The sequence below is a fragment of the Gobio gobio genome, assembly GCF_949357685.1.
Source record: "Gobio gobio genome assembly, chromosome: 25".
Lineage (NCBI taxonomy): Eukaryota > Metazoa > Chordata > Actinopteri > Cypriniformes > Gobionidae > Gobio > Gobio gobio.
The window spans coordinates 13,570,115-13,594,079 of NC_137121.1; the positions used below are offsets into that span (position 1 = coordinate 13,570,115).

Genomic DNA, 23,965 nt, shown 5'->3' on the forward strand with positions numbered 1-23,965 from the left:
TGTAATATAAGTTTCAAAAAAGTCTAGTAAACGTTACTGTCACTCATCAGCGGCAACTGACATAGTTGCTAGGCGACAAGAACAGTCCTCTGTAGGCTAGACCGTCCCATTTAACAACACTTGTGGCCTTTGAAGTCCGAGTCCTTCGAAGGATGCAGCCTTTGAATTGGGACACGTTAGGTGTTTCTCAATGTCAAGGATCCTTCCTCTGCAGGACTGGTCCTTCCAAGTCACTTCCTTCAGAGACGAGGCGAGGCGAGGCTCTTCTTTAGCATTTAGAGAACACGTAAATGGAACAGGCTAGCAAGTGCGCGTCAGCCTCATTACGTCAGTGAAAAGGTCCGTTAGCCATCAATAACGTCATTTGTATAATATCAATACGGTTGTAATTTGTACTGGCATTTAAAAGTTAAACTTTACTTATATTTACTATGGTTATAACAAATGTTTGGTAACGTAAATACTTACACTTGAAAGCATATTGCCTCGTTAACGCTCAGACTCCGCCAACGTCCGATATTTTATATTTTTTGAACAAGATAGCAAAGCTTAGGATTGTGGGTGATCTGAGAACGCTAAGTGCACGAAGTCTACTCGTAAGCATCCTTTCCTGAATATGGCATATTTTTCGAACGAAGGACTCAGACCTTGGTTGAAATTCCGAGGATCCTCGACATTGGAACAGCCCTTCAACGGATGTCGATGACGTAGCATCCTCGGAATTCTGGCTTCCGAGGATCCTTCCTTGACATTGAGAAACGCCTTGTCAATTTAAATTGCTTTAGCAATTCACCCTTCGCCGTGAATTTGATTGACAGGCAATCTGACCAATCACATTGCCAAATCTGCCATTTTGTCCGACAAAGCAGTCAGGAGAGTTAGTAGATTAACGTCGGTGGACTTGAACTTGAAAAACGGTGTGTACTGATGTCTTTCCGCGGTTTAATTTTTTGTTGTTGTGTTAATTCATGTTAATTTGATGCTTATCAGTGAACTAAAAGGAAGAAATGATCGGTTCACGAGCAGCTTTAACTGAAGCGCTAGAGTGATCACGACACATTAAAGACCAACAAAACTGTATTTGTTGTTTATATTTCTTAAAAAATGACAACATTTAAAAAAGTAACTGTCCTGTCTGTTGGCGTGCTGTCAGTGTCCTCTTTGCTCCTTGATGTATTTTCTCTACCTGAGAACATGTATTTGGTGTGCGAACGGCATGGCTTGTCGGACATAGCAACAGTAACTAAAGGGGGCGGGTCTTTGCGAACGGTCAATTCCGTTTTTTGCCACTAGTGGCACAGAAATGACACACATTTCACCTTTTAAGTAGACATTTTTGTTTCAATGTTTCATTGCAAATCAGGTAAATATTTGTCAAATTTTTTTTACTTGATTAGTAAAGGTCAGAAAATGTTGCGCGGTTAAAAAATAAATATGACCTCACGTTAATCAATCGCGTTTACACACTGCCTCCGAATCTTTCGTCCGTCATAAAAAAATTCAGATCGGGTTAAATTTTCTGCGTTTTTCTCATCCGTAGCAAGCGTTTTGAGAGGTGTTTTGACACCTCAGAGCCACAGAGCCACCGCACAATCAAACGCCAAAATCCAGAATGGAATCTGACAAGTTGATCCACTTCGTCTCTGCACTGCATGACAAACAAAGTGTCAATATATAATAATATGTGACTCCAGTATCGCAAAGCATCAAACTGAGCCACTGACATCCTGAAGTAAACTTTGAATCACTCTGGATAATCCCACAGCTCCTTGATAAGGAGGTGGAACTCTCCTTCCTCTATCTCTCTTTCTTTTTCTCTTTTTAAGAAGAGAGAGGGCAACAAAATCCTCCTCACTGCTTGAAGACTCCATTTTAATTGTTTTGCAACAAATGAATTAATACGTATCAGACTCAGTGTGCAAAGTTTCTGTGTGTGAAGAATTTTTAGGATGATGAAATATACGAAAAAAACGCACATAAAAATCTCCAAAGACCTTAAGGCTGACTAGTCTAACATTTGTAAAATATCATAACTGGGTTTCACTTTATTTTGATGGTCCATTTAAAACATTCTGTTGACTATAAGTAACGTTGAACCTACATGACTACTAACTGTACTGGTAGGGTTAAGATTAGAATAGGTTGACATGTAGTTGCAAAGTTATAGTCAGTAGGATGTCTGTTGGAGGACCATAACAATAAAGAGTTAGCAGATCTTAGACAGTCTACTAATACTCCAGTGAGTTAGTTGATATGTAGTTGCAAAGTTACTGAATGTTCAAAAGGGACCATCAAAATAAAGTGTTACCCATAACTGAAAAAACACTTATTATTTTTGATATTTTTAGTGCTGGTGCTTAATTTGCATGCTGTGCTTCAGCTGCTCCCTGTCACACCAGCCTAATTATTCAGGCATAAAAGTGCAGTCAAATTAAGCGGTCACATATTCTGTGAAATTTTGCTGACAAAGATGGTCCATGTTTTTTACCTTGTCTATCAAGATAATATTGTCTATCAATGATGTAGCGATGCATAAAGCACAGCTCACACAGAAGACACTTTCAAACCAAGCAGCTTCCTGGTGGTCAACATGGCGAATAACTAACTGAACCCAATGCGAAATTCATGTGGGGAAAATCCAGGTCAAAATTCGCCAAACAGCTATAAATGTGACGCACTTTAAAAGTGATAAGTTGACTAGAATTACATTTCTGTACACCACTAAAATCGATATGAACTCTGCAGTGTCATGTAATCTGGCACAGCGCTAGGCCAAAAACTAAATCAACTACGAAAACCTGTAAAGTGGCAGATCCATCTATAAGACTTTGTGTCCAGTTCTAGACCTGCAAAAAGCTTCAATGTCTCTGTAAAGACGGCAGATCAGAATCAACCCTGTTATTGATGTGAAGTATATGAAAAAGCGAGTGATGAATATAAGCCGATGGCGATTGCAGGGGGAGGTGGGCACAGGATTATGTATCAGAGCAAGGTCAGGAGAGAAGCTATCGATCTGTCGGGCTACTGCTGACTCAGTTGTTCTCCACCGACGGGCACACAGGATGGAAAGTGCTCACTCATTCTGGCTCCCTGAAGCTTGCAGACAGTCTTTACTCTCTCATACACACTGCCTCGGCACACACATCAATATCACTTAACCAAACAGGGGGAAGGTTTTGCACTCTCACCTCTGGTGCCTTGAAAATTTTTATCTGAATTGTAGTTTGTCTTTATTAGTACAAAGTAAGCCAAAGTCTTTAAATCTGGCTTCCTGTTGTAACTAATGAATTAAGGAGTAGATTAATACAAAAATATCTGGCTATAATAAGGCAATTTTTAAGTAAGACAATTTTTCACAATTATATCAAAGCTTCTGACAATACATTTGGGGTCCATTCAAGACAACTTCCTCTCACTCCGATTTCTATGCTTGCTTGGTCTTGCTTAATTATTTCTCTGAGGCTTTAGTTTGGCGAAAACTAACCCATTTTAGTCTTACCTATGGGAGTCACGAGTCAGTTTCCCCAACTGCTTTACTAAGCAAGAACGGATTGATGTAAGGCCGAGTGCGAAACCAGGTGCATGAATCTTAACCGTCGAGTGCTCCATTAGCTAATTTGAGAACATTCTTAATTGATGGTTTCCTTAAGTAGCAGCTGGCTAAAATGGAATGTATGCCATTACTCAGGTCTGTTTAAATTCACAAAACCACTAGGATTAATTAAGCTTGACATTTTTCATCAGCATGTTGCAGGACTCCAAAACCATCTAAAAAGTATTAAAAATAGATTCAAGAAAAATTATATCTGCATCTCCATTCATCCAACAATCACCATACACTGAGAAAATCATTCCTATATCATCTCAAGTTCATTTGTTATCATTTTAATTGTCAGTACACATTTGTGATCATTTTAAACTGAGATGCGATGCTAACAATGGGATGCTAATGTAGGCTACTGCTAACTACATACTGCACACACTATTCCCTGCATATACCGCTTACTATGTTTAAAAATAGTATGTGAAACAGTGCACATTATGCAGTGGTAAAGGTTTCAAACAGTACACTATACTTTCGTCCCACAACATCACTGCATGTTTACTGCAGCTAATGGTGTCCAGTTAGCATTTCTGCTAAACACTGTTTTAGCATTTTGTTTATGGCTGCATCCAATATTGCATAATTCTTTACTTCTTTAAAACATTATGTGAATCTGAGTCTGAAATTCAGACTCACATTCACAAAATGTTTTAAAGAAGTAAAGACTCTGAATTCACAGTATAACAAAATAATACAGTAGGCGCAAATTACCGGATTACCAACTTTTGGTGAGATTTTGAAGTGAACATACAATGGACTACTATCCCATGAGGGCACAAGAGAGGATTTGTGACAGTGAAGCTAGTCAAGTGCAACTGACACAAATAGGCCACATGATAATGACAACATGAGGAATGTAGTAGGGGAGAGCGGGGCACAACCTATCCTAGTCTCAGTTTTTGTAAATCCACTTGGGGTTCAGAGTATTTATTTTTTCCCACATTAATTGCACACATGTCTACTACAATTATGTAGTTTTGTTTCATTAATACAGTGTATCATTTTTTCTTGATTAACCCCGAAAGAATGGAAGTGAAATGTGACAACATGCCCCATAGGTGGGGTATATTGTAACATGTGAGGGGTAAATTGTAAAATGACCATATGAAAGCTTTAATTGTTATCTGATATAATTAATAAAAAAATATCCAAGACAAACTAAAATATTTTGCCAATAAAATACAATTATTAACTTCTTAAAATAAAATAATCAAAATTTGTAATCATTAAAAATATATTATTTTTGAGTTTGACAACAAACACATAGCTAAATACAGCATAGTTAAAAAACATAATAATAAGAAAAGAATTCATAAAAGTATAGAATATAATAGCATATTTCTAATAGGGGCAAATTGTAACACAGTGTTACAACCAGAGGTTAAATTGGGCCGGAGCGCACCGGAGCGCAGCTCCGCCTCCTCAGGTCCACAACACACCCTGCTGGAGCTCAGCTCCGTCTCCTTCAGCACGAAATATTATTATTAGACTTTAATTATTGTTCGTCTCCTGACAAATACAGGCTATATGGAATTATCAGATGCCATAAGGCATTAATCGATGCGTTCTCTGGTTCAGCACCGCGCCCACAGCCATATCAAGGTTAAACCGTCACAATTCCAACAGTGAGTTACCATGGAGATCCGCGAACGGCTAGAGCAGCGGTCGGGAACCTATGGCTCGCCAGGTCTCTCACACTTTACCAACATATCTAACATTTACTAACATGATCGATAAAAAGATTAGACACACGCATCAACAGAGATCCGTTCTCTGCAGAAAAAAGCAGCCAATTACAATTCCCCTGTTGTAGCCTACAGCCTACCGAAGTTAATGACAAGTTTATCATAATATTCAAGTTGTGTGTTCAGTGCTGTTCGCGAGTGTCATGATAAAATAAATAATAAAAGCATGATAAGTCACGAAAGACAACTGAATTACTGACAGGATGCTGTGCGCGCTCCGAGCGCAACACGGACAAACGGACACGCGCACTAGCCTTTGTCTTCGGTTGCGCGCCTAAACGGCCAAATAAACACAGAAATATAGGCTATCAAAAGTATTCGAGTATTCACATAAGCATAGTAGATGTAAGCACTGTGGGCGTTCACACACACGAAGAGGATTTATACTCATCATTTGGTCAACCTCACAGTGAGAGCCCTGCACAATTAATTCCATATTGCAACTTATTTATTGTTTGCTGCATAATTGTTTGTTTTTAGTTGTGGACCTAATAATTACTATTGTTGACATTTTATTGGGGAAAAAAAAGCTTTTTAATAATAATTTTATATAATTTTTGATTGTGGCTCTTTTGGAAAGATGCATTTAACAAAAATGGAAAAAAAAATGGCTCTTTGGTCAAAAAAAGTGCCCAACCCTTTTCAGGGACACTCATCTTTAGGGGAGTATTGTCAAATAATCTACTGCCCACTGACAAGCTATTTATTATTCATTTTTTGGCCTTCAAACTTATTAAAAATGCACATAATGTAGATCAGAGAAATCAAATTTTTCTCGGGGGAGCAATATTCCCCCGAACCCCCCTAACTACCTCAAATTTGGGACTTCACTGATTTAAAAAAAACCTGCTTATGGTCCTAAGTGAACTGTAAAGTATTTATCTTTGTTTGAATAACTCAACTCTAACTTACACAGTAATAGCCTACTGGAAAAAGAGCCCCTTTGGTGTAAAAACACATTAAGTATTTTTCCGGCGCGATTTTGAATGACCATTCACCGTAAATAAGGGCTCCCCCTCCCTACAAAAGCCAATTTAACCACGGGTTACAACACACCCCATCTGCGCTACTAGGATTTAAACTGCGGCTCGTGTCTTCTACTGGTTAGATCAGCATAAAAGCTGCACTATGTAACTTTTCTGTCCACTAGGCGTAGTTTGATGACGCCAAGTTTGAGCGCAGAATCTTGGGACACGTGGTCTTCATCTCACAGCCGGTGGAAAAGAATCGGGATAGCACTCAGGCAAAAATCATGTTCGTGGACGTGATTATTAACGTTGCTGTAGTATGAAACAGAAGCAGGAGCGATTGTTAATAAGAAGAGCGCAACACCTCGCGAGAAGCAGGACCTTTATTATGGCATAGTCGCCGGCGCCATTTCCGCTTTTCCGGTCATGAGTATGAGGTTACGCAGCTCTGTTTATCATATCATATACATTTGAGTGTGTTGAAAATGATGTTGTGACGTTACTCTGTGCGTTCGCTCGGCGGTTGCTATGACACTTGTTGTAACGCTAGTAAGAGTAAAGCATTTCTGCTGAATAAAACTAGAAACCGAGGGTAACTCAGATATGACGCCATCGACAGGCGACTCACTCATACATCCCGGTTCCTTGGTTAAAATAGCAATTTTCTCATGATTTACAAATAGTTGGAAACATTTGGGATATTGTAAGTACTTAACTGAACAAAATATATAACACTGGCCTAGAGGTTTTTGGATATTTTACTGAAAAAATGTTACATAGTGCACCTTTATAGAATCTCAAACTGTTCTCAATAACAGATTAAATAATATCAGATTTGTCTTATTTTAAATAAACACAAAAAACAGAGATGAAAAATTAACTTAAGGAGACATTTACTTTTGCTATGGTTAAATAAATGTTCAGTAATATCTTCCTTTTTTTCATTTTGGTGCATTTTTTTCTCTAAATAATGTTGATATGGCAACTAGTAAATACACTAAGTTTCGTCATCCTGGCATGTGTGGAAAGTTTTAAACAATGCGTGTTACAACTAATCCCATGATTGTGCACCGCGCTCCCCTATATCCAGATTACATTCATACTACACACATTCCCTATAGTATATAGAAGATATTTTTTAGGCACGCAAAGTAATAACTTATTAAAAAAAAGCACCAACTCAGAGAGTCAATAATCACAAGTTGGCAGCCTGATAGGTTGTTAACAGTGGAAAAAACGGTTGTATGCAATGCATTATGGGAAACCAGGAAACAGAGGTAACGCATTTTGAGTTATGTAATCAGATTCCTTTTTTTAAGTAACTAGTAAAGTAACGCATTACTTTTAAATTTACAATTAAATATCTGAGTTAGATTTTTTTAAATAAGTAACACAAGTTACTTTGTTTTCCCATTTCTTGACTGACAGCTCTCAGTCCACATGTTGAGAAAAAAATCGTGAATAAGTGCAGAGGAGTTGTGTGTGAACATGATGGTTATTGTAGTTCTGGACTAAATGTAAGCATGTATTTACTAATCTCACTTGTACAAAGAAAGATTTACTCAATACTCCTCAAAATGAATAAAATCAGTGAAATGAGAAATACTACGCAAACCTCCAATAATTAAATATGTTAAATACAACAAATATTTTTATGCATTTAATCTCACTTTATTGACCAATGTACTTGCTGCTGACCTTGGATGATTCAGTTAAACCATAAGCAAAAATTATTGCAAAAACAAGCCCAGCCCAAGTGAGAAAAAGTAACGCAAAAGTAACTTAAAGCTACACTATGTAACTTTTCCGTCCACTAGAGGTCGCCTGTTCAAAACAAAGGCGTAGTTTGATGACGCCACGTTTGAGCGCAGAATCTCGGGACATGTGGTCTTCACCTCACAGTCGGTGGAAAACAGTCAGGATAGGACTCGGGCAGAAATCATGTTCATGGATGCGATTATTAACATTACTGTAGTATGAAGCAGAGCAGGACCGAGTGTTGTGGAGCTGAGCAAGGCCGCAGGAGCGATTGAAGAGCGGGACTGTTATTATGGCATAGTCGCCGGCGGGACTTTTATTATGACACGGTTGCCGGCGCCACTTCCTCTTTTCCAGTCATGAGTATATGAGGTAACGCAGCTCTGTTTATCGTATTAGATATATCTGAGTGTGTTGAAAAGTAAGTTATGATGTTCGCTCGGCGGTTGCTATGACACTTGTTCACACTGCAGTGAGAGTAAAGAGTTTCACTGAATAAAACCGGAGACCGAGGGTGACGCAGAAATGACGCAATCGACAGGCGACTCCCTCAAACGCATAGCTCACACGTCCCGGTTCCTCGGTTAAAATAGCAATTTTCTCACGATTTACAAATAGTTGAAAACATTTGGGATATTCTAAGTACTCAACTGAACAAAATATATAACACTGGCCTAGTAGTTTCTGGATATTTTACTGCAAAAATCCTACATAGTTCACCTTTAACACATTACTTTTCTTAAAAAGTAACTAAGTAACGCAATTTGTTTCTTTTTAAGGGAGAAATGCAATATTGTGATGCATTACTTTTTTAAAGTAACTTTCCCCAACACTGCCAACACTGATAGCGTAGTATACTGCAGATGTTGGCTAATTTAATGGATCATCCATGTGTGGCATGCTATTCCGAACTCTAAAATGGTGACTTACCCAGCATTCCCTTCTCAGAGTGGGACAAACACATGTCTTTCTCTGCACTGGGCAACACCAAGGCCACTACAAAGCACTCCACGCTGTCCGCCATTAGTGCCAGGCCCAACACCACGAATAGGGTCCACTGGAACCTCCCGTGTCCACAGTCCTCCATGATGTCCTCGTATTGTTCAGCCAGCTCCTCCTGATCTGACACGGTGTCCGCCGTGGTCCTCGCTTTCGCTCTCGCCGCCCTCCGGGCAGTCTTGGCCTCATCTGGGTGGGGGATGCCCTGGTACTCCCCTTCATACATTTGATCATCTTCATCATGTCCCTCCGTGACGTCACTGGCGGCGTCTTCCTCTTGGGCAGGGTAGTCAGTCTGATAACCGTAGCCGTCCGGTCCTCCCTGTCCATATGTCCCATAGCTGTCTGCGTCTCCCTGGTGGTAAACGTTGTTGTGGTGGTAGGGGTCCGCCATGGTTTCAGATATGTTCTTACTTAAACTGCACGTCGGAGCCTATATGGGCATAATCCGTAGCAGATTTGGTTGTTTCTGTGTTCGTTTGAACTGCTTGCGTGTTTACAGCTAAATAAATCTTAAGAGGTCCTCGAGGGTCCAATCAAATGGGTCTCTTGAGTTTGACTATAAGGATGGCGGTTGGTAACTTCTAATCACCTTTGAGTTTCGGAGTTCTCATTGGGCCACATGCTGAGCCTGCAAATAGAAATCAACACTGAATCAGCAACACATAACCTTGGAAAAATGCTTCAACATTAGGCATAAATGAAGGACACATTTACTTTTATACCCACTCATGACATAAATTAATTGCTTCTTATGTTGGTTGGTTGATGTCCAAGCTGTTTTTAAACATGGATGGGCACCAAGGAACCACACTGGATTGAAAATGGGGATCTGGGGTACTCTAGTGATGGCGAAATGATGCTTTGAGAAGCACAGAGCACAGTTCTTATCAACTGTTTTGTAAAATGGTCAAACTTACTCAAAGGCTGCATCTGAAATAGCATACCTCCTATAGTGATCGAAAAACAGGATGTGACAAATTGTCAGAATTCAAAGTACTCATCATTTATAAATGTGTCATAAAAGAGCATCCGGATGACCTACTTCTTCTGGCGGGATTCCGAAAGTGTGTCGATGGACACTTTACTGTCCCATGAGACCACGGGAAAGGATTTGTGAATGGCAGTGAAGCGATGTAACTGACGCTGGTAGGTCAGATGATAATGACATTAAATTCATACTACACACACACATATTTTTTTAGTGGTCGTGAAGTAATTACTTATTCAAAATATGTTTAATTTCGGATGCTGCCACAGCTTTTGACGCCAACTAGTGGTAAAAAAAGATGATGGTTTCAATATATATATTAATTAATAGTAAAATAGTAGTTTTTTTATTACATTTTAATTAAATCTACAAAGTTGCTTAGGTATACTGGCACTAAAATAAGTAAAATTATATGCTAAAATAAAACCATTTTTTTTTATTTATGTATTCATTCCTTTGCAAGATTAGCATCAAATGCAATATTGAAGGCAATAAATAAATAAATAAATAAAACGAAGAAACAAACAAACTTATTACAACATTACTATAAAAACTTCTTACTTACTATAATTGTACTTATAGATACCATTGACCAGTAAGCATATTTTACTTAACTGTCCTGCATTTAATGTTAGGAACACTACATGTCAATATTTATATCTAATATCAAACTGAAATGTATGTAATTTTTATTGTAATGTTGTAAGATGTTTAATTTAATATTTGTTGATATTTAGCTGAGTAAGAATAAAAGCAGAGGAGTTCAGTAAAATATGCATATACAATAAATCAAACATGCATTCCTGAACAAAATCACCTTTTTTTACTGTAAAGCATGTCACAGCGTTCCGCATTAATGTTTCTTCCTTTGTTTCACACTGACCAATTGTGCTTATTAATGAAACCCAGACTTGTCAGAAGACACAGAGACCTCTTATTTGACAGCTGTTTGGGTCTCCGCTAATGCAGCAAATGAGATTGGTCTCACACAACACATAGCTGTCTTTCATGGCTCAAGCAAGGATTTACGCAAGAATCCAGTACATATCTTATTCCCACTGGTGGTCCATATATTCACATCACCAGCAGGCAGACATGCTGTGAATTACAATGTAGAGGAGTACTCCACCACCACACATATAATGCCATCCGTCCAATATGTTAAGGCCTGCCGACTCATTACAGGAAATGTTGCTGCTGAGACACTCATGAATAAGGTGTGTGGGTTATTAGTTCAGTTAAACAAGGAACCTAATTTAAATTTCTTTGGTCAGAGCGAGAGGGTACAAGTGGGATCATCCTTTGAATGTTCATTTGAATAAATTGTATAATGAATGACGAGGTCATTCACATGAGCCTGTTCCAGATTAATTAGTGCTGATGAAGAAGACATGAAGATGATGTATGTATAGCCAGACTCGTTCACTTCGTATTTGTTTAAATTAATTATATTTATGAGATTTTTATTGCTTTAATTATTCAGGATAGCAGAGAAGAGGGAGAGAGAGAGAGAGAGAGAGAGAGAGAGAGAGAGAGAGAGAGAGAGAGAGAGAGAGAGAGAGAGAGAGAGAGAGAGAGAGAGAGAGAGCGAAAGTAACATGAAACATTGTCAGGAGCATGTGTGCTAAGGTGGTCTACTAGGCTAACTGAGCTAGCCGTTAGCATCCCATGTATAGTCCCATTCACTAGCAAATATCCCGAGCTGTGATGTCAAAGGTAAAAAGTCAAATTTATGCTTTTAAGTGCAGTCACTAGCAGAAAAGTCTAATGTAATTAAATGAAATATACTCAGTCAGTGCCAGATAAAAATAACCTTGTTAGCAGTTGTGCTAACTGTGTAAATACAACAATTAATGGATTTCAAATACAGTAGTATGATATTATTAAACTTTTGTTGTTCGGTTAGCTGACTAGTCTTGCTTAGTGCTAGTTCATTAACCTGTGAAGCATATGCTAGCTGATTAACAAGTGGTTGCTAACAAGTAGCTAAGTGAGACACTGCATTAAATGTCATCGCTCTGAACGGGGAATTCTGATCTACTCATTAGTTTGCTTTCACATGTTCACAAGTTCACTTTCAACACGCTTTGTTGTTTTTATAATTATGCTCTTGCAAACTAGTAGCCTACGTCTCAAACTTTTATCTGAAGAAAAGAAAAAGACTAAAGAGTTGTGGGAAATGTAACAGTGATGGCATTAAAGTCATGCAACCGTATAGCCCATGTTTAGCTTTTTACTTCTGGCAATTGAGACTTATTTGTGTTCATTTGTGAAGATTATCATGATAAACAAAACATGTAAGAATCATAAACTTCTGTTGTTCACAGGGTATATTTTCTGCAAGAATCTAAAAGGCAATGTGAAATATTCTATTTGTTTTTTATCGAGGTAAACTTCCAGAATGGTCTACAAAATATATTAACATTACAGCAATCTGTTGGGCTGCAAGTTTAGCATTCTGCTAGCCGATTAGCCTGCTAGATTAGTGACCAGTGTTGCAAATGAATAACTGGAAACACTACGTGGATTATCTGATTATGATGTTAATCCATTATGATGGGTGACAAAGAAGCAAGGGGTTAAAAGTAAAACACATTTGGTGTGTGTGAATGTTCTTCAGCGTCATCAACAATGCAGAGAATGAGATTTCCCTCAGGAACGGATCCAAACAAGGCCTATTAGAAAACTGATGTTGGGACAAAATCAATTTGCAATCATTTGCAAGCAGCGCACTCCCCTCCAAAATCCCATGTCTTGTTAAGCATTACTCCCCATCTGTGCATTATATGAGAGGGGCGATTCTGGCACAGCGCTGTGCAAAACTGCTAGAGCTCATTAAATGGCTTTTTATTCAAGATTGATTAACTTTGGTTTTTTCGGCTCCTGTGAGGAAAACAATGTATTTGTTTATTGTTCAGGAGAGGATTGCACTGAGATGAATGTGCAATTTGGCATTTTCTCAGCCTGCCGGCATCTGCGACAAAGTGTCTCATTCTCTTTCGACAAAGACGAGTGAAGGTCAGAGTTTCCAGATGGGCTTTTCTCAGTTGCAGGTTCATCTGATACCTTTTCCAGCGAGCCAGCAGGAGACTCTTTGCAAACCGACACAAGATGCATATTTCTAGCTGTACTTTGTGAGCAATAGTTACTATGACAATGCCAATAGTTTCTATGACAATCAGGAGGACTTGAGAGTTAAGGCAATGACTGTTTTGTTATTCAGGCTAATTATAAATTTTAAAAGAAAGCATACTTGAGGAAATGTATAATCAATGCTTGTTTGTTTGAACGGTCCTTTAAAAGTATAGTGACATAAATCATTTTGTAAGACTTGTAAAATGTCTAAGCCATCAGCCAATAAATTCTTACACTGAATATAAATGAGGAAAAAAAATGAGAGGGTGTCTAAGTATATGCACATGTTTTGTTGTACTTTAAGTATTGTGAGGGACTTATTCACAAATAGTAAATGCATGTACCAGGTATTTATATAAATAAATAATATATGTATAGCCCATATGTAACGGAGTTCAGCTAGTAGTTGCTGTGCAAGTAAACCTCACTCCTCTGATCTCAAGAGATGATCTAGCGACTGATGCTAGGGGTTGCAGGCTTTAGCCTCCTTGTTAGAGTGTCTGACTCTCATGCTGGCAGACCCGGGATCGAGTCCTGCTTAGAACAGGGTGGTTCAAACAGGAGGGGTTACACATAGTGCTGTCAATCGATTTAATAAATAATTAATTAATCACAAATGTTTCCGTAATTAAGTCGCGATTAAAAATATTGAGTTTTTAATATTTTTATATTGTAATAATTTCACAGTTGCTTTGTGCTATTTGTTTATAGTCATCTTTTTTATGAATGAAGGCCAGTATCACTGATACTAATACTGCTTCTGATGTCTTTATGAAATAGATTTTTTAAAAACATTAATGATAGACATTCAACACACCAGTCACGCCAGTTCGTTCTTCGATTTCGCTTGAAGTATATCCGGACCTTAACTCTTTCCCCCCAGCTTTTTTTTTTTTTAAAGTTGCCAGCCACCTCCAGGGTTTTTGATCATTTTCACAAAAATGTAATGGCCCATATTTGTTGTATGAATATCTGAGCATGCAATATATCAAAAGAAAGAGCAGACCCTCTGCTTTTAAACAAAGAAACATTTTATTCTAGCTTCATGCATTCCTTTTTTTTCAACACTTAAATATGGGTAAGTTTCATAAAAAAAAGCAATATTTTGAACAAAAAGTTGAGAAAATCTAGCCTAGAAATCTAGACGCACCCTAGTGGCAGCAAATCTAATTTGCAGCCAGGGTAGTTTAGCAACTCACCGTTGGCTTGCGAGCTGGAAAAACCAAACTGTGGTCAGGCCAATCACATTGTGTATAGAGTCGGTGGGCGGTTCTGCGTGCTATGTGTAAACAAAGAAGCTGGCGAACAGTGGTCTTTCGAATCGGCTTTGGCTGTGACTCTGGAAGACTTGGAGTTAAGTTTTTCTTTGAGAAAAGATCAAAGAACTGAACAAAGTCATTCTTAAGAAAGGAAGATGTGTTCAGAGGTTTGCCAACCGGATATGACAAAAGTTTGATCTATCAACTAGCTCCGCTTCACCTTCTGCGTTGCTCTGGTTGGTTGTAGCGCTATCCTATTGCGTGCAGAGGGAATTTGAAAGACAACCGTTTATCCCGCCCCTCGGATTGATCCCTGCCAATGGTGAGTTCCCAGACCCAACATCTTGATATGGGTCTGGCTTGTCAGGCTAGAGAAAATCACGTTTTTGTCAAAGATTACATCCAGATCAGATTCAGAACGATGATCAAACACAGATGGAGTAGATCGAGTCCATCAACACCCCTAATGCTTGCACATTCCTATAGCTCGTTCTATGACAATATTTCATACAGTAACATTAGGCAGTTTTGATTTATATGATGTTTAATGTTGATGATCATGTTATTTTACATATGCATCTGCTTACAAATGATTGCTTGTTTTTTTGCCATTTTCTTCACCTGTGTTTTGATCAGGAGATTCTGTACTTTTTCAGAAGATGCATAATAGTGCCCCCTATAGCGTATAACAGTGAAAACACGGAAACCTGGAAAATTCAGTGTTTGGCGGGGAAGCGTTTTCTCACAAATAACGGAAAATTCCATGTTTGGCGAGGAAAGACTTAAAGCCCCCCTGAAATCAAATTACATTTATTTAGCTTTTAGTATGAATATGTTCGCCTTAAGGTTATTAATACGCAGGTGTGCTCCAAAACAATGGCAAAATTTGCATATATGAGATTAAGCATTCAAAACTTAGTCTCTCACTTCCGTTAAAATGGATCGTGGATTTTTATGACATCATCGAAGACTTCAGCTTCCCGCCCCCTAAATAGACGCAGAAGCTGCGGGTAAAACCGGTTACTTGTTCACAAATTTACTATTTTCTAAATGGTGAATGGCACATAGTGCACTATATAGGGGATAGGGAACGATTCAGACAGTGTAAATATGCTTTCAGTTGAGGTGAATGAAGTCTGATTTCACGTTAGTTTCATGCACAGCGCCGCAGCGCACACACATGGTCTGTTCCGGTCCAGAGACAGGGAGCGAATCACATGCGCGAGTCAGAATAGACAACAAAACATATCGGACCCATTTCAATTTCAAAGCGATATGGAGGAGATTATGATGAGAAACGGTTAGAGATTAGGAGGAAACTGCAGCTTTATCAAGCTGTAATGCTCTAGTCAAACTGTGATATAAACAAAACGCTATTGGCTGTTTTAAAAAATGGGAGGAGCTGCTTGATATGTCCCGCCCTGTCTTCCTGTTTCAGGGGAAATTACGTCAACACATTGAATAATGCTGTGCGTTTCAAGGCACTTCAATGGGCCTTTAAAGTGGCCCAAAACTTAACTGCAAATATACAGAATATTTTCAAATAAGTAAAAAAAAATGAACAAGCTAGTAACTCAAAAATAGCATTGCGACTGTGTCATCTTAGGTGAGTGATGTGCGTGTAGCAAAATAGCTGATTTATGCATGGCAGGGCCTTCAGAACTTCCCTCAGAGAAAACACACTGCAGCAAGAAGGCAGCCGTGGTAAAAGACACTTCTAGTGCACTGCACCACACCCACGTCAAGCCAAATATTCAACACATGCATCAAACCATAGAAGCCTGAACATGAAAGATTCAGTAGGATAACACTCTTTCACGTGGAGCCCGTCATTCATTATCCATGGGGATAACAAGATTCTGGTTAGTTGGTGGATTCATCTAGCGATATTCACAGCTTGAGCACAGAGACGGCAATTCCAGCAGGGAAGCGGGGAAATTTAATTAGGTCTATGCTCAAATATTTGGAAGATAATGGATCACCTGTTACATGGCGGGATGAAGGTCTCCCAACAGGGAAAAGATCAGAGAGGTTTGTGGTTTGGGATTATGATGCATTGTGGGAAATAATGTGGATGACTATGGTAACTTTTCAACTTTTAGGTTCAATTCAGGTGTATTTGGCAATGCGTCTATATTACAAACAAGTGTAAAAGTTTTGGTGGTGACATATGGGTAGTTGACATGAAATACTTATGGGTTGATGTGTTGGTGATAATTTGATGTGTGCTATACTCCACCTAAAACATTTTTAAAAGAATTTTACTCATTGTTTTATGCATGCTGTTTTAATGCACAAATATTTATTGAGGAATACAGATCAACTACTCATATATGCAAAAAACTAAATCCCCATACAAAACGAAAATCACAAAAATGAATCACGAATTTCTCTGACAGGAATGTTGCTCCTGTCTACCTCATCTTTATGCATAAAATGCCCTTTAGAGAATATTCCAAGATGGCAGAACAAAGCAAAAGATGCCAAAAAGTCTGAAAAGGAGATCAGAACAAATAAAAAAAATATGAGGGAGGCTGCTGTGAAAGAGCTGATGTGATATCTCCCTCTCATCATATTTTATAACTCATTATCGCAGACGTGGCACAGGATGAGAAATGACAGGCTCTTCAAACGGCCCTCATATAACACTCTTCTCCAAAATGGAGGAAAATGTCACCATAACTGCTGGATTGTGGATGGTGTGTGTGTGTGTGTGTGTGTGTGTATAGGCCTACAGTTTTCGGGATAAAACTAAAGCCTATTACATCTCAATATTCATCATACATCTGATCATCACGGACCTGACTACTCACTATTCTACTAACCAAGATAATGAGAATGCTCTGAGGCAGTCTACTACTCATCTACTATAGTGTATATCATAACATCCATGCAGTGTGTCCCACGTCCAATGAATGGCATTATGTGCTGTGTGTTTTTACAAAGCATAAAAAGTACTAATAACCTGAGAGATATCACTGAAACACATTTTTTAAAATCAACCAGAAAACTAGCCAACAAGAATCTCTCTATATATATACTATATTCAGCATTGCTGATATTGAATTGGCTGAGAATTCTGAATATTGATCAATGAATCATTCAATAAGACGGTCAGTTGTCGCAACTTACTGGAGTAACCAGTAAATAACCAGGTAAAGCCTTGGAACTGCCAGTTAATTTCTCTTTCTTTAGTGGCACATTCAGGTTTTTAACAATTCAGCAACAGCGCAGCCCAATTGAACACAATCTAATGGCTCATAATCAAATACACAGATTGGTCTTCCTGGGTCTAAATGAGGTTAATCAAATTGGTTTGAAATCTGCCGTGATAATATTCATGCTTGTTACTCATTTAGATCAGTTAGCAAGTGTCTTGTTCTGATGCAATCCCTGAAACACACCAGCACTGGCTGGGTTTCTTTGTCTTGCGTTGGTCTGACTTCCCTAAACATTACACATGTATCTAGGCTATGTGCAGTCCATCCCTTTGGTATTGGATCTTTCTAACTCTGTAGGTTTGGACTGAATCTGGGGCTGGAACAAATACTTGGGGTTCATTTTTCTCAAAGCACGCCCTAAAATAAGGAGTGAGGGGTAATATTTTGTAACGGAGAAGTTGCTGTACTGCACTTGGCACAATGCAGTCAGGTAAGTACTGATCTCCTGGCAACCGCCAAACCCAGACTCGTCCACCGGATTGCCAGACAGAGAAGCGTGATTGGTCACTCCAGAGAACATGTCTCCACTGCTCTAGAGTCCAGTGGCGGCATGCTTAACACCACTGCATCCGACGCTTTGCATTGCACTTGGTGATATAAGGCTTGGATGCAGCTGCTTGGCCATGGAAACCCATTCCATGAAGCTCTCTACACAATGTTCTGGAGCTAATCTGAAGGCCACACGAAGTTTGGAGGTCTGTAGCTATTGACTCTGCAGAAAGTTGGCGACTTCTGCGCACCTCAGCATGCGCTGACCCCGCTCAGTGATTTTACGTGGCCTACCACTTCATGGCTGAGTTGCTGTTGTACACAATTGCTTCCACTTTGTTATAATACCACTAACAGTTGACCGTGGAATTGTAGTGAGGAAATTTCACGAATGGACTTATTGAAGGTGGCAACCTATCACGGTAGCACGCTTGAATTCACTGAGCTCCTGAGAGCGACCCATTCTTTCACAAATGTTTGTAGAAGCGTCTATATGCCTAGGTGCTTGATTTTATACACCTGTGGCCATGGAACTGATTGGAACACCTGAATTCAATTATTTGGAGGGGTGTCCTAATACTTTTGGCAATATAGTGTATGTATATATGCTATATTTGTATTTAAACCAGCTCAACCAGGTCCCCAACAGTTTTCTGAAGATTTTAGTGTGATAATTTAACAACATACTGCTGTGACAGTGATAAATGTGAAACTATAATGTAGAAAAACTTGACAAAGTTCAAAGAAAACACTCGCTGACAACAAAACCACAGTCAAAATCCCATGTGGTAATTTCAAAAATGTCACATCTTTCAAAGCTACTGCGACCACAGCTCTCATGATGACAGTGACATGATCTTCATTAACAGAGATGCTATTTCTAACCCAGTGCAAAGATGATCTAATTTAGCTCTCGTTGAAAGCGTTGATTGACTCAAACTTGTGAGGGAATCCGAGAGAGGTAAGCTACAGCCTCTCCAAACACCGGCAGCCTGCTGTGAAGCCCCTGTGAAGCTCCAGGAATAAAAGCTTAAAGGGATAGTTCAACCAAAAATGAAAATTCTGTCATCATTTACTCACCCTTATGTTGTTCCAAACCAAGTCAATGGCTATACCGTTCTTCAATATATCTTTTGTGTTTGTAGATTAAATTATAGGGTATATTGCAGGTTCATTTTTTATCAAATTGAATAACCTTGTATGAAAATGTAATGCAGGATTTAACATGTTTTAAAAAGACATGAGGGCACAAGTCATTTTATTTGTAAAAAACGCTTTTTTTTTTCAACATTGCGTCATATTACGTCACGAGAGGGAGTCGTTTGCCGGGCTCTGCGTTGCCTCAGATCATGCGAGCAACAGTTATTTTGCCAAGATCTCTTATTTGTTATTTTTAAATGTCAGCATAAGAGAGAAAGACCGTTTTCTGGAGAGATGTAACATACCCAGCTTTTCATCTTTCTCTTTTTCTCTGGACAAAGAGGTTGAGTTTTTTACTCCCAGAAGATCATTGTTTCCGTTAAAACTGAATATATAGCGAATGAAGTCAACATATGCATTGGAACTTACACTCTGTCTGTGATCCTTACACACATGTTCATGCAATCAGTCTAGCTCTCCCATGCCTCTCTATCGCATATGTATTCAAGCACAAAATACAATGATTACAAATTATAATCATAATACAGGGAAAAAACATTGAACAATAAAATTGTAGTCTTCAGTGTTCAACAGAATCGTATACAGGTTTGGAACAGCATCAGGGTGAGTAAATGATGACAGAATTAAAAAATGTTTTGGGTGAACTATACCTTTAATATGAATCACAGCTCCAGGACCACAGATTCAGACATCATTTTCATGGCTCCAAAAACCTGCAAGTCTCCAACCAGGAGCCATTGACGTCAGAGACTGGGCGGCAGGATGATGTCTGCACCGAATGAAGTTTTCAGAACAACAACAACAACAACATCTCTGGCAAGACTAATGCAAAACATGCTTCAGGCACTTTATTTCAGTGGTCCATTTAAAATACAATTATTTCAATGATCTAAAACACATATTTATATTATAGGGAATGTAATTATTTAAATGACCGAAATACAAATGTTCATTTGAAATATAATTATTTAAATGATCTAAAATACAACTTTTTAAGTTACATAAAATAATTGAAATGATCTAAAATACACATTTAAATTATATAAAATATAAATATGTGTGAATTATAATGTTGCTTTTTTATTAAAAGAAGGTTCCCTTTCAAGGGAACTCCCATTGCATCGAATGACGCTATGGGGAACGCTTGCGTGATGAAGTCATGAAGCACATGTGAAATCAGTCCAATAGTGTGAGGGAACGTCAGAGGCGGATGACGTCATGAACCAGGAAGTATAAATCCTGCCAAAACAAAGCCGCGCTAGCTTCTGTTGTCTTCAGTAGCGCTTTGTGTGATCAGTGATTCAGTGTTTTTCTAGTTCAGTAAAATAACTTTAAACAACATTATGGCGGATAAGCAGCAGTTTAGAGTGAGTGTTCACCCTTGCCCTCGTTTCATTACGGGTGGGGACACACACATTCTTTGTGTTGCTTGTTTGGGAGAGGAGCATGCACGGTCAGCGCTCGAGGGCGCTGGCTGTGAGCACTGCGAGGTGCTTCCTTTACGGACACTCCGATCCCGCCTGGCGTTCTTTCGCGAGGACGTTCAGGCTCGCGTTCCTCAGGGCTCTGGTCCCGCTGCTGCTGAGGCACAGCGGCGATCACAGTCCTGGGGTTCGCAAATGGATGTATCAGCGAGGATAGAGACGGGCCCAGCCTTATCTCTTCCTTCACCTGATAGATCCAGTGCCTTTTCTCTGGGTTTGGAAGCACGCGCTGCGGTTTCTTCCGCCCCGATTGAGGCACCTCTGATGCAGCTTTCCAGTTCCTAGGATCTGGAAAGTGTTAGTGTCAGAGAAATAGAGGATTCGCCACCTCAGTCACAAGCATTTGAAGAGCTAGTTGAGGTTGTGACACGGGCTGTAGAGCGATTAAACATTGATTGGCCCGCTGATAAGCAGGACGTTCGTTCAAAAAGCAAGTTAGACGAACGTTATCTGCCGACTCGATCACAACCTCAACGCCGGGGTCTGCCGTTTTTCCCTGATCTCCACACTGAGGTGACGAGATCATGGGAGAAACCAGTTTCATAGGGTGTATAGTGCACAAACATCAAACTATTCCACTATATTAAACTATAAAGAGCACGGTTATGGGGAGATGCCCAAAATAGAAGATAATTTAGCGAGCTATTTATCCCCTGATTCGGCATCTTCCCTAAAGGCCCCGGCATTGCCCACTAAGCCAGTTCGCACAACATCTGCTCTAGTGGGTAAGGCTTATTCAGCTTCTGGTCAGGCTGCAGCATGCTTACACACCATGTCGCTGTTGCAGGCCTACCAGGCTGAATTATTAAGTGATATTGATGAGGGTGGGGGAATTGGGCCCGAAGTAGTGTGTGAGCTACGTCGGGCCACAGATTTGTCTCTTAGGGCTACCAAGGAGACGGCTAAATCAATCGGCCGCTCTATGGCAGCCTTGGTGGCTACTGAGAGACATCTCTGGCTGAATCTCAGTTCGATTAAGGAGAAAGATAAGAACTTTCTGATGGACGCGCCCGTGTCTCCTTCGGGCCTCTTCGGCAACACAGTTAATGCTGTTGTTGAGAGGTTCCAGGAGGCATCCAAACAGACGGTCGCGTTCCAGAAGCTCCTCCCCCGCCGCTCACATTTCACTGGGGCTGCCGATCACAGAGAGCAGCCCCAAACATCAAAAGCCAGCTCTTCATACCGTGCCACTCAGAAACAGAGTGTGGCTTCCCGTGCTCCCCCTCAGAAAGATTGGGGACACGGGAAGCGCAATCTGCCGCAGCCTTCGAGGGGTAAGACGGATCTGCGGACCGTCATTACTTCCAAGAAGGCTGCGGGGAAAAGTCCTGACGCCCGAGGGGTCAGGATTATGGGGGCGTTCCTCCCCGAAGGGAAGCAGTGTACACCTCATTATACGGTGCCTGTCTCCCTTCGGCGCCCTCTGGAGGTCGGTCTGCCAACCCTGCCACCTCTGGTGTTACAGGGCGCAGCGGTCTCCCAAGAGTGTGTATCCCAGGGTCCACCCAGAAATGTAGTGGTCCTGGGCTGCATGCCCCCTCCAAGGAGGGTCCTAGAGCAGTCAGTTCAGGTGTTCCCTGCCGGTTCGCCGTTACAGGGCACCGTTCTGACAGTTCAACAAAAACCAGAAGCCATTCTCGAGAGGATGGTACCTCTAGAAAACTTCTTGGCAGCGTGGAAGCTACTGCCAAATGTTTCTCGTTGGGTCCTGCACACTATAGAAAAAGGGTATCAAATACAGTTCGGGTCTGTTAGAGAAAGGGGCCATAGAATATGTACCTCACTCAGACAGGGAAGCCGGGTTTTACAGCCGGTACTTCATAGTTCCAAAGAAGGATCTGCGTCCCATTTTAGATCTTCGGGTGCTGAACGAGGCGGTCATGCAACTCAAGTTCAAGATGTTAATCTTGAGACTAATCGTGCCACAGATCAGGTCCGAGGACTGGTTTGTCACGATAGATCTCAAGGACGCATATTTCCACATTTCCATCCTTCCATATCACAGGAAGTTCCTGAGGTTTGCTTTCGGGGGGAAAGCATACCAATACAGAGTTCTTCCATTCGGTCTAAGCACTTTCACCCCGCACTTTCACGAAATGCGTAGATGCAGCCCTGGCGCCTATGCGCCTGCAGGGGATTCGTATCATGAATTACATCGACGATTGGTTGATTCTAGCTCATTCGCATCAGGTAGCGGTTCGGCATCGAGATGTCGTTCTCGCTCACATGAAGGAGTTGGGGTTACGGCTGAACGCCAAAAAGAGTGTGCTTTCTCCACTTCAGAGGACCACTTTTCTAGGCGTGGTATGGGATTCAGTGTCGATGCAGGCGCGCCTGTCACCGGCACGGATAGAGTCTATACTGTCAGCAGTAAAGAGAGTAAAACTAGGCCAGTCACTCACTATAAAACAGTTTCAAAGAATTCTGGGTCTGATGGCAGCAGCATCCAACGTGATACCTTTTGGACTGCTGTACATGAGACCCCTACAGTGGTGGCTCAGAACCAAAGGGTTTTCCCCGAGGGGCAACCCCTTTCGCATGATCAGGGTCACGCGGCGCTGCTTACGTGCCCTGGTTATGTGGAAGAAACCTTGGTTCCTGTCCCAGGGTCCTGTGTTGGGAGCTTCTGGTCGTCGCAAGATGCTAACGACAGATGCTTCTCTCACAGGATGGGGAGCGGTCCTGGAGGGTCGCTCAGCTCAGGGTCTGTGGGGAGACCACCATCTCTCGTGGCACATCAATCGCCTGGAGATGTTGGCGGTGTTTCTTGCCCTCAAGAATTTCCTCACAGACCTCAGGGGCCAGCATGTGCTGGTTCGTACGGACAACACATCGGTGGTCGCCTATATAAATCACCAGGGGGGTCTGCGTTCACGTCCGCTATGCAAGTTGGCACGCCAGATCCTCCTGTGGTCTCAGGGGAAGTTCCTCTCCCTCAGAGCGGCTTATATCCCTGGGGCCCAGAATATAGGAGCAGACGTCCTGTCGAGGCAGGGGCTGAGGCCCGGGGAATGGAGGCTCCACCCCGAGGTGGTGGAGCAGATTTGGAGGGTGTCCCAGGCTCCCTTTGAGCCGCTAAGTTCAGGCTAAGTTTCTGACTTTAAAAACTCTGTTCCTCCTTGCCATTTCATCTCTTAAGAGGATAGGAGAT

At 40.6% G+C, this 23,965-nt stretch overlaps 1 protein-coding gene across 1 annotated transcript in view; it reads right to left on the minus strand.

Annotated features, from left to right (window-relative positions):
• sv2bb (synaptic vesicle glycoprotein 2Bb) overlaps positions 1-23,965 on the minus strand; it is a 49,249-nt gene that overhangs the window by 10,098 nt on the left and 15,186 nt on the right. The window contains exon 2 of the mRNA XM_079809937.1: positions 9,006-9,705. Within this exon, the coding sequence (XP_079666063.1) occupies positions 9,006-9,468 (463 nt within the window). The 5' untranslated portion in view covers positions 9,469-9,705. The remainder of the gene's footprint in view (positions 1-9,005; positions 9,706-23,965) is intronic.